Genomic DNA, 12,727 nt, shown 5'->3' on the forward strand with positions numbered 1-12,727 from the left:
GCACGCACAATATATCATCCTTCCTTCTCTCCATCATATCTGCTAACTCTCTCCCCTTACCAGTCATACTGTCAGCATTCAAAGTTTCTACCCTCAGTTGCACTCTTTACCTTCCTCTTCTCCTCCTGCCTCCGGACACGTCTCCCCCCTCTTCTTCTCCTTCTTTTTCTTTGGCCAACAGTAGCCCAATTTCCGCCAGCACCCTGTTGACTAACAGTACTGGTGTCGGTTGTTGTTAACCTGAGGTTCAACCGATCCGGTATGGAAATTTGTATTGTTATCCGCATATTGATTTGGCAAAATTTTACACCGGATGCCCTTCCTGACGTAACCCTCCCCATTTATCCGGGCTTGGGACCAGCATGAAGAAACACATTGGTTTGTGCTTCCCCTGTGGCTGGATTATTTCTTAATAGGAATAAAAAGGCATAATAAAAAATAAGTTTGGCAATCTTACAGTCAACAGTGAAGTTTTTAAGCAAGGACAATCAAGAAACATATTTTACTTGCAGCTGAATGTTTTTGCACAAATGTAAATGTATTCAGTGAGCCTAGGCTGATTTATTTGCTTCATCTGCTCAAAAAAAAATAATGGAATACTGAATCATCACAGTCTTAACACCAATTCAGTTAAGCTTCATAGATATCAATCTGTCTAGTTAGGAAACAGAAACGATTGTGAATGAACTTCACCTACTTTGGTGCAAATGAAAGTGACAACATGTGCCCTGGAGAGGCAGCAACAAGAGAAGCACACAAAAGGGAATGCACAAGTAGTTCAACACATCCAGGATGGCACATCCTTACATGCCATCACAGGAAGATTTGATTTGTCTCCCTGTACAGTCTCCAGAGCATGGAGGAGTTACCAGGAGACAGGCTGTTACATGAGGAGAGCTGGACAGGACCATAGAAGAGCATTAACCCAGCAGTAGGACAGATATCTGCTCCTTTATGCATGGAGGAACAGAAGGAGCACTGTCAGAGCCCTGCAAAATGTCCTCCAGCTGGCTACTGGTGTGCATGTTTCTCAACAAACTGTCAGAAACTGACTTCATGAGGGTGGCATGAGGGCTCAACGCCCTCTAGTGGGACCCGTGCTTACTGCCCATCACCGTGCAGCTCCACTGGAATTTGCCAGAGAATACCACAATTGACAGCTCCGCGATTGGGTCTCTTCACAGATGAGAACAGGTTCACACTGAGCACATGTGAAAGATGTGAAAGAGTCTGGAGACGCCATGGTGAATGTTATGTAGCCTGCAATATCATCAAGCATGACCAGTTTGGTGGTTGGTCAGTGATGATCTGGGGGGAATTATCCTTGGAGAGTCGTACAGACTTTCATGTGCTTAGCAGTAGTACCCTGACTGCTGTTAGGTACTGGGATGAAATCCTCAGAACCATTGTCAGACCTTACCCTAATGCAGTGGGCCCTGGGTTCCTCCTTGTGTGGACAATGCCCGGCCTCATGTGGCCAGAGTGTGTAGGCAGTTCCTAGATGATGAAAGCATTGATGCTATTTTCTAGCCTGCACATTCCCAGACCTGAATCCAGTGATGAAATTCACACAAGTTGGATCATCCTGAAATTTAAATTTTAGACGTTAATTTTCGGTGTGATGTTGAATCCACCCCTCAGTGGGTTGCTGATTTTGGATTCCAATTGCCATTGTTAAATCATTTTTTTCTCAACAAATTACACCGTATTACTCAGTAAAGGTTTTCCACTTGAATATTTTGTTCATCGAGATCCAATGTATGATTTAAGTGTTTTCTTAAGTTTTTTGAGGAGTGTACGATATGAAATGTAAAGTTGACTGATAACTAAGTCATACCACTTTTTTGCTGAGTGAGAGAAGAAGTGTATTTCCCATTTAGTTAAAAAGCTGGATGGTACATCTAGAGCAGTAGGAATGCACATTTCACTGTTTTAATATTTAGAATATTTAGAAGTAAACCACCCCTCCCCCCAATAAAAAACTAAATACCCTAAAATCTCAAAAATGCTTCAACTGATTTGAATTAAATTTGATTATGTTATAGAAAAAAGATAATTAGCCAACATTTGTCAATATTTGCTAAAATTTGTCGATATTTGTTGATAATAATGCCGTAGGCTGTTTTAAAGCTCTGTGTCCGTCTTTCGGGTGAATGCTGAAAAGGAATTGCGCAGAGGAATAGGGCTGACACTTTATACAAATGAATGTTGCCACCAAAAGCTAAGTGAAAGGACAAAAGTTAGGCAAAGTGCAAAGAAAATGTTCTTGTCAACAACTTGCATCCTTGGGTACATTCAGTACTCCCTATTCTGTCAGCTTCTTCTTACTCCTCGTGATGCGGAATAAAATACATACAAATTGGATGGGATAGGGATTGCCCCCCTTGGATAGTCGGGCGCGATTATATCCATATACTTAAAGAATGATTGGAGGACGGGTGGCCCTTGGTGGTGAAATACAGTTGTGCCTGATAGTTTGTGAACCCTTTAGAATTTTATATATTTCTGCATAAATATGACCTAAAACATCATCAGATTTTCACTCAAGTCCTAAAAGTAGATAAAGAGAAACCAGTTAAACAAATGAGACAAAAATATTATACTTGGTCATTTATTTATTAAGGAAAATAATCAAATATTACATATTTGTGAGTGGCAAAAGTATGTGAACCTTTGCTTTCAGTATCTGGTGTGACCCCCCCTTTGCAGCAATAACTGCAACTAAACGTTTCCGGTAACATGTTGATCAGTCCTGCACACCGGCTTGGAGGAATTTTAGCCCATTCCTCCATACAGAACAGCTTCAACTCTGGGATGCTGGTGGGTTTCCTCACATTAACTGCTCGCTTCAGGTCCTTCCACAACATTTAAATTGGATTAAAGTCAGGACTTTGACTTGGCCATTCCAAAACATTAACTTTATTCTTCTGTAACCATTCTTTGGTAGAATGACTTGCGTGCTTAGGGTTGTTGGCTTGCTGCATGACCCACCTTCTCTTGAGATTCAGTTCATGGACAAATGTCCTGACATTTTCCTTTAGAATTCTCTGATATAATTCAGAATTAATTGTTCCATCAATGAAGGCAAACCGTCCTGGCCCAGATGCAGCAAAACAGGCCCAAACCATGATACTACCACCACCATGTTTCACAGATGGGATGAGGTTCTTATGCTGGAATGCAGTGTTTTCCTTTCTCCAAACATAACGCTTTTCATTTAAACCAAAAAGTTCTATTTTGGTCTCATCCGTCTACAAAACATTCTTCCAATAGCCTTCTGGTTTGTCCACGTGAACTTTAGCAAACTGCAGACGAGCAGCAATGTTTTTTTTGGAGAGCAGTGGCTTTCTCCTTGCAACCCTGCCATGCACACCATTGTTGTTCAGTGTTCTCCTGATGGTGGACTCATGAACATGAACATTAGCCAATGTGAGAGATGCCTTCAGTTGCTTAGAAGTTACCCTGGGGTCCTTTGTGACCTCACCGACTATTATACGCCTTGCTCTTGGAGTGATATTTGTTGGTCGACCACTCCTGGGGAGGTTAACAATGGTCTTGAATTTCCTCCATTTGTACACAATCTGTCTCAGTGTGGATTGGTGGAGTCCAAACTCTTTAGAGATGGTTTTGTAACCTTTTCCAGCCTGATGAGCATCAACAACTACAAACATGTGTTGTGAAGAGCAGACTTTGATAGATCCCTGTTCTTTAAATAACACAGGGTGCCCACTCACACCTGATTGTCATCCCATTGATTGACAACGCCTGACTCTAATTTCACCTTCAAACTAACTGCTAATCCTAGAGGTTCACATACTTTTACCACTCACAAATATGTAATATTCGATCATTTTCCTCAATAAATAAATGACCAAGTATAATATTTGTGTCTCATTTGTTTAACTGGTTTCTCTTTATCTACTTTTAGAACTTGAGTGAAAATCTGATGATGTTTTAGGTCATATTTATGCAGAAATGTAGAAAATTCTAAAGGGTTCACAAACTTTCAAGCAAAACTGTACATACAATTTTGTGGTGATATTGGTGTTGGTGAACTTTTTTCTTTCAATATTTCAAATGATCATTTAAAAACAAAACTCTATTGTGTTTACTCAGGCTGTCTTTTGTATTACACTTTGTTTAGTGATCAGAGACAATTAAATAGGGGAAAATCAGGTAGGAGGCAAACACTTTCAAAGCACTGTACCTAGCCTTTTATGATGGAGTTTAAAGGATACCAAGTTCCCAACATGAAATAAAAAGCCTTTAAACTTCACTGAATACGTCCACCTTGAAGCAGATAAGATTTCCATTTAAGAAAACATGCCTTCCTGTTTCTGTGGCCTGCTTTTAACAACAAAAGTAAACCGGAAATAATACATTGTACCACATAGTCTTGGTGCTATTTTCTACTTGAGATAAGAAAATGTTTCCTTTTCACTTGTCTGCTCACAGAAGGCATCATGGGTGGAGGTTTGATACACACATCCCCATTTTCCAAATTTCTAAAGCTTTGTCTTTGCAGTTCTATTTTTTCAACAGTTATGTTTTGCCATGGCTTGTAACAACAAAAAGATGTGTGGTTCAAGTCACGTGACTTAAGTTTTCCTAAATCCTCAATGCTACTACTCGGCCTATAATAAAACATCTGTACTAAACTTCAACATGATTATAGCTAAATGCATGCGAATAACATTTTTTCAGTTCTTGTCACTTGATTGCATACAATGTATGCCATTAATCTTTCTGTCCCTAGACCACAGAAGCACAAGAGTGTATGATGGTAGTGGGGGGCAGCAAAAAAATGTTTGCAAAATAATTAAATAAGCTTCAATATAGTCAGACCATGCATCCATAAGTATAACATTTTTCAGTGATTATTGTCTACAGAACAGGTACAGCAATTCACATCTGGGTAGCAAGACTGAATATTTTCAGTAACAGCCCTTGAAGATGACTTTTTTGTTGAAAAGTATGGACTGGTGGAAACCATGCTCCTGTGACTGAAAAGTTGCCACGAAGAAAGGAGAACAACTAGGTAGAACACACAGTCTGGTCTCCTTTTAAAATGGTTGAATCTTACAACGTTGGTTTACATTTGCTTTTTTTTTATTCCTAAAAACTGTTTTGCAGTATGTTTGCAATCTCAAAACACAGATCAATACTTTATAACACTTTTGCCTTGAAAAATTGACCTATTTGGTTTGAATTAATGCTTTTGTTTTCACGTTTGGACCCTGGCACCCTTCACTGCCATTATAAAACACAAGAGCAAGCTACATGTTTTTTTTGGATTTATAAAAAATGTTTTCTTCTGAACACAATTTCATGTGGAAAATTAATTTATACCTAGATTGTAAAGAAATAACTTTTACTTGACAGTGCAGCAGAAATATTTGTGTTAGGTGGTATTTCTTATTTAAATATTCTTAACTCATACTTCAACTGTTTTTTCATAGGAAAGGGGATTTAATTCCTTACCAAATATCAGCTTTCATGTTACACATTGTTCCAACACAGGTTGTAAAAACTGAAAGTTGTAACCTGCACTACTGTGAAATAACCTATAGATAAAAACAACTCTATGCTCTTTAGCCCAAACCAAAACAGCCCTTTACGAAGAAAATGACTTCCATTTTATTAATTTACTAGTCTTTTCCAAAATCAGCAGCCATCTTCTCCTCCCTAACTGCTCTATTGGAGTTTGAATTAGTCAGACGAAATAATTTTTTCCAGTTCAGTTTTCCATGTTGGTATTAGTGTTTGTTGAAAATAGTGCCACCATGGTCAACAGTCTTCTTTTTTTATTCCATCTATATTAGAATATGGCTGTACATTTCTTTATGCCTTTTTGTCGCTCATTGAAGTACTATGCAGTTACAACAATAGTACAACATCTGTGAGCCTTTGGGATTCTTAATATCCTCTGACAGTTCTGTCATGTCAGTGATCTTTTTCTCAATAATGGTTGAATGCTGGTTGTTTCTTTCTATATCCAAGACATTAATGAATGGCAGACTAGGCAAGGTTGGTTTGTTCTGGATGCCTCCAGTTATTTGTGAGATGCTTTTTGACGATTCTATGTCTGAAGCATACAAATACAATTTGCCTAAATTTTATTTATCTAGTGAGTGAGCATCCCTAATAATGAACAGGCAAGCTGTCTAGGCAGAATGGTGGCTCTGAGGCTAGAGATCTGCACTGGCAATCGGAAGGTTGCAGGTTCGAATCCCGTAAATGCCAATAGGGACTCTGCTGTGTTGGGTCCTTGAGCAAGGCCCTTAACCTGCAATTGCTGAGCGCTTTGAGTAGTGAGAAAAACGCTATATAAATGCAAAGAATTATTATTATTATTACATTCCTGCCTTTTAAACCCATATTGTTTGTATAGGCTTCCATAACCGTGAGTGGATTCAGGTAATGAATTGAATTGGTTCTACCTCACAGTGTTGCCATGGAGTTTGTAAGTTATTGCATGAATGGAAAGGTGATTATTTATGTTTAATTTATTATTGGTAATTATATATTTATTTGTTTTGTGGGTTTTTTGCCAACAGAAAGTATGTGTTATAGTGGAAGAACAAAGCAAAAAAGACCAGCCAGATGAGGAAGAGCTGAAGGATAACCAAAAAGATGAGAAAGCAGAGGGGGAAATTCAGGACGGATCAAGGTAAGTCTTTCGGTGTCCTCAACCTTGTTCTTCCCAGGTTCCATTTCCTCACTTGTCTTATTGAATTTTTCCATTTTTACCAGTAGACTCTGTATTTGCTGAAAAAAATGATACTCAGTAGATCAGCAGGTCATTCTCCGTTTTAATTGTACATGTAATACAAATGAATCTCCTCCATTCCAAGACATTCCTGTACATTTACTCTTAAATTTTCAGCAAAGAGGCTTGATTCACAGTGCCTTTGGGTAGTATCTTTAAAGGTCATGTCTCAGACAACTTTTCCAGTGATTTTTCAGTCATAGCACTTACTTACATAATCTAAGGGAGTCAGTGGCAGTTGGTGGCTTGCTCCTGTGAAGCTAGTTGCATAATGTGAAATGGCCAGTGTCTTTCTCCAAATAGCACATGACTTGGTCCAACAAAATTATCATTAAACATAAAAGCAAAATATGTGTTCATGAGAGCTGATAACCAGTGAATGCTCATCCAGAAGTACAATGCATTTAATGCAGAAGCTAAGTTTAAGTAACATTGGTACTTATAACATGAGTTCTTATGTCTGATGCCTCATGTTTGACATACCTCAACAGAATGGAGAAAATAGGGGCAGAAATTGGAACTGAACTTGTACCTGCTACCTATTTGTACAGTACCAACTCCATCAAGAAGCCAGTATGTTGCTGACTCTCACAAAATGGGGAGAGCACAACTGTGTTGGAAAGTCATCACACAGTTGCTAAATATAACATGTCCAGTAATTTTCTGTCATTTAAATTGACATGGTCCAGCAATATCGGTCTGCAAGTCCGATCTAACAACTCGAAGTTGCACAATGTAACATTGGCTTAAGAAGCACAGACATATATATATACCTCCGTTTGTCACAATTCAATGTCTTGACAGTTAAGATGGCTACAGATATTCAGTGTAGTCTTATTGCATTTTTGTGCTTAGATACTCAAATTGTGATTTTTGTTTTAGCATAAGAACATGAATTGTGCTTTGCTATTTAAGTTTGCACAACAAACACTGATACACAATTTAATATGCCATGTGCTGCATGTACCATTACTTGTTATTGACACTTGCAGTTATCAAATGTGTTGTACTCAGAAACCTATTTCAGGAGAAACAACAGTATATCAGTATTAAACAAGTAAGTATCCTGTCAGAATAGTAATTTAAATCCTGAGTTAACTTCACACACCTGAGTGCATATATAGGACATCAAGTATTTTTTATTAAAACAAATTTCAAATTTGTCTTTGAATAAGATTAGTAGCAGTGAAAACCTTCCAAAGCCATTGCGTTCCTGTAAGGCAGAGTTATGTTTCACTTACTGTATATGTTCAGGCATAGCTAAAGTCTAACCTATTTGACGATCCGGAATTTGTTATTGTAAATACAATTATTTAACTAATTCTACATGTGTTTTCCCTCACCCAGGGATGCGGAAATCCAACGCCCGACTCGTCCGACACGGGCAAATTGACCGTCGGACAAGCGTGTTTTTCTGTTTCAGTTTTCCGCGGACAAGTGTAGTTTTCTGGAGAAAAAATATTATATGTGCTGTGCAGGGCACATTTTACCACTACTTTCACATTTTAAACATTTGGGTACATACTTTGTGCGGAAACAGTCTACTTAGGCATGTTCTTCATGTCTCAGATTGGTCTTCAATATTGTTTACAAAATGACGGCTGATTTTTCAAAGGGGAAGCACTCTTACGGTCTTACATAAGTATTTTACCCTAATACTTACACGCTTGGAGATACGGACATTTTTTTCATGCCGACATTACGATGTAATCTGATGATTTTTCATTATAATCAATAACTTTTATATATTACCAGTACGACGTACTGCATGATAACGTGCAGTGAATAAATACACTTGACTTGAGCATTCATAGTTTTCATCCTCTTTCTCTGTACGTTTAGCATTCGTTTGCTCAGAGGTTGATGCGCTTGCTGCTTCCTGAGCAGCCCTTCTTTTCTCCACCGTAGCGGCCCGCTGCTTCTCTTCTTTCGTTGGCATCTTTTCGCGTTAAAACTGATTGTTAGTTTTAGTTTTTAGTGTTGCAATTTCTTAGTATGTTTTCTTTAATTTTTCACTTAAACTGGCACTTAGATTTTCAATCTGCTTCAAGAATGATTAGCGAAGGTGGTAGGGAATGAGAACGGCGCCCATACACATCCGCCACACGGCCGCCCTGCTGCGCACTGCCGAGAGTTGATTCAACAATAAAATTAAATAAAAATAAAGAGTAATACAAATCATCACCCTGAAAGCGGATAGTAGACGTCACGTAGTATACTGTATGTGTACCAAATTTCAAGTCAAAAGGTGAAATGGTTTGCGAGCTACAGGTGATTTAAAATCCTGGACAGACAAATCAACAGCCACGGTAGTGTATTATAGAAGAAGATTGATAAAATTCATTGTTTCTACATAAAAATGCGGTCATTTTACTTACAATATAATTGTTTTCACCACATAACAAAGGTTGTTAGGCAGTTAATCTTTCCTGAAATTTGCGATTTCGTGTAGGTTGTGATATATTGAGGAGTTAAGAAATTTATTGCATGACAACATCAATTTTGATGAGCTGTCAATAGATCGTTTTTGATTAGCGAATATTTCATATAAAACAAGTTGGTTTCGCGCTGTCAGTTTATTAAAAATAAAGAAGAAAACATTCTAACGGTTTCCAAAGGTTATGAAATATCTATAAAAATCTTCACTGTAACTGTAGTATGTGAAACAGAACTAGTGTAGTTATAATGAAGGCATTGTTTATTAGTGAGTTAAAATGATAAGGGAATCTTTTATAAAATGTTCTAGCAAGGTGGCAAAATACTACTCCCTGAAAGAACTTTTTTCAGTTTTAAAATGGAAGGCAGTTTTGGTATCAATAAAAGAGGTCAGAAAAAATAAACTATTTTTCACGTTTGTTATTTGTTTATGGACAAGTGAATTTAACTGGCGGACAAGTGGATTTCCTATCAATTAAAACATGTATCTTCTGATCAACAGATGCTTGAAGTAATGAGAGGTACTTATTAATGCTTTTATTAATAGGTACTTCTTTTTATTATTAATATTATTGTTAGATAGATAGATAGATAGATAGATAGATAGATAGATAGATAGATAGATAGATAGATAGATAGATAGATACTTTATTAATCCCAAGGGGAAATTCACAAAAATCAGTTTGCTTGATTTGTTTGGACTGAAGAGGTGAAGAAATGCTCTCAGTAATGAGACACATTTTTATTGCAAATCTATTATGGTTAGATATGTTATTAGTTATGTAAATTATTATTAGTCTAATAAATGAAAAATACATATGAATAAGAAAACGTAAGTCTAAAACCCAACAATACATGCACCAAATCAGCTGTGTTAAATACAGTGTTGTGTAAGGCAGATGGTTATTTCCACTGCTCCACACTGACTGATAGACTCTGTTTAACACTGATCCCTAGGCTGTTGGGTAGTGACTCTAACTACTGTTCCAACTAACATGCTTATTTCAGTGGTAAATTAAAAAAAAATTGATTTGAATGCATATTCTATGGAAATACCTACTAGGGATGCCCTCATGAGTTTTTTTTTTAATGCTGACTTCGATTTCATGTTACTCGATCGGCTGATTCTAATTTTATTGTCCTTTATCCTTTAAAAAAACGTTTTAAACTAAGCTCCTGCATAAGCAGATGCATAGAAGCCTTATGTCAAATATTAAAGTGTTAACTTTGGGATTTTTTTTTAAATTAAACTAAAAGACTACAGGTGTTGACTGTTCATTTTTTATTAACAAAATGAAATTCTGTAGGCTTATTGTTCAGTGGCAATAAAAATACTAAACTACATTTTTCTTAAAAATGTATATTAACCAATTAAATAAGTACAAAAATAATTGTCCATAATACATCTGGCATAAAAGAAAATGCTTCTCATAATTACAAGCTAACATATTATTGATTTTTTTCTGTAATGTACCTATCTGCAGTAAACTTAATTAAAAATGTAGTTTTCTTCATTTCTCTAACCAAAGAAATTATGTATATATACTACACACACAATCAAGTAACTGATATTGGCAAGAAAACACTGCTTAAATGTAAATATACATGCAGATATAGGTTTTTAATAATTTTTAGTAATTAATTGCACTGCAGCTTTTTTGCTGTTAAAATATACATTTACCATATTTATACAGGTGTTTTTTTTCATTGTAACTGGCTAGACATTCTTAACTCTTGTTGTAATTATAAATATGGATTACTATTTTAATAATGCTGTATGACACACACAAATAATAAGCACAGTGCGACTCTTTTAAAGGTGTTTGTAAAGAAGATGCAAAGCTAACACCTAGCGAGTTTAGAAGTAAAAGACACATTTTGCTGTTAAGCTAACAAGTCTGTTTGTTTACTTAGCAGCAATTTCAAATTCTTCTTTATCTTTTATTTTTCCAATTAAAAATGTAAACTGTTGTACCTAACACAAGCTTGCGGTCCAAACTAAAACAAAAAATGTCCCATTTTAATTAAACGACAAAATAAAAAGTTCTGAATTCATTAAAATAGCTTTTCTTGCTTTTTGTCTTAATTGCACAGTTCATTACTCCATTTATTTAATGTAAAAGCTATTATTCTAATCATCTCTCTCTCTGGTACAACAAACCTTGACTTGCTGCTCTTTGTTTACACTACAGGAAGTTTTCTGCAAAAAAAAAATTATGTGCACTAGCTCACCTACAGCATTAACCTTGTATAAAGGAGCACTGCAACTCACTTGCCGTAAAGCTTAGAAAATTATGGGCTGAAAAGATTGTTTTTTTGTGATTGGTCAATTTGACGATCACTGATCGGAGCATCCCTAATGCCTACTACAGTGTACAAAGGTTAACAATAACAGTATAATAAATCAGTATGTGTCACGAAGTGCAGGTTAAGTGACAAGGTCCCTATGTCTATCCTATAGGTATCCTTTCCGAGGAGTAGTAGTACATTAAACTTAAAAATACATGAAAAATAGCTTTTTTAAAATTTTTTTAAACTTAAGTGGTTAAAGGAAAATGAATACTGGTTGCTGTCCAGTTTGTAAAGTTGTTTTAATAATTCTGTCTAAAACAATACACAGTAAAGAGTCAAACATTAAAACAGTTTAATTGTGTGACAGATTTGATTACTTTATAATATCACTGCATTTCATAATTTTCACAAATCTGTTTAATCTAATTTGGGTTGTCTGGTGGTGGGAGCCTGAATACTTTGGACTTTTTGGAATTATCTTCTTGGCTCCAACTTTATTATTATTACTGATATTATTATATTTCCAGGTTTTCATTTCAAACCTTGTAAACTTCAAAACACATCCTGTACTTGAACCGATTTTGTTTACAAGGTGTTGTCAAATGAGAGGAATGTTCAAGCTGAAATGAAACGTGGGGGGGCAACCAGGCCACCTCATTTGCTAAACAATAAAGTTTAGCAAAATAACAGGTGCACAATAAGTCTATAAGGAACAAAAAAGGTACAGTCAGCTGTTGGTTGGACTAAATAGGCTCTAAAGAGAGTGGTCACAGTTGGAGCTCTGTCTGGTGGGGTTGCACATTTCCAAAATGAGACACCTCCTTCCAGAAGCATCCTGCTCTTTTAATTTATGAACCGGAAGGGTCAGGGTCATTTCCCTCAATGGGCATCTTTTCAGAGCTTTGGATGGGAAAAACAGATGAGAAATTCATCGGTCATGTCACCTGGTGGGTGGTAGTGGTTAGCTCTAATGAGCCTGGAAGGTGACCCTTTGACGTGAATGTGTGATAGTATCCACAAGTCAGTAACTGATGTTATATTCTATATCAGGGGATGCATTTGAGAGCATTATGAAATTGCAAAATAATTGTAACATTAAAGTATCTCAAGTGTAATAAATTAATAATTTATTTCAGATAACTGAGGTTAGAATTGACACCCTTCAATATATTTTTAACAAGAAATTGACATCTCAGTTTTACGTATAACTATCCTTTGCTTTCCTTGAGT

General features: G+C 36.4%; 1 protein-coding gene across 4 annotated transcripts in view; it reads left to right on the forward strand.

Moving 5' to 3' along the window:
- Nucleotides 1–12,727, forward strand: part of acin1b (apoptotic chromatin condensation inducer 1b) — a 213,644-nt gene that overhangs the window by 120,726 nt on the left and 80,191 nt on the right. For all 4 annotated transcript variants that reach the window (XM_051922286.1, XM_028793641.2, XM_051922287.1 and 1 more), the window contains one exon: nucleotides 6,558–6,670. In XM_051922286.1, coding sequence (XP_051778246.1) covers nucleotides 6,558–6,670 — 113 coding nt within the window. The remainder of the gene's footprint in view (nucleotides 1–6,557; nucleotides 6,671–12,727) is intronic.

This window comes from Erpetoichthys calabaricus, chromosome 2, assembly GCF_900747795.2.
Source record: "Erpetoichthys calabaricus chromosome 2, fErpCal1.3, whole genome shotgun sequence".
Taxonomy (NCBI): Eukaryota; Metazoa; Chordata; class Cladistia; order Polypteriformes; family Polypteridae; genus Erpetoichthys; species Erpetoichthys calabaricus.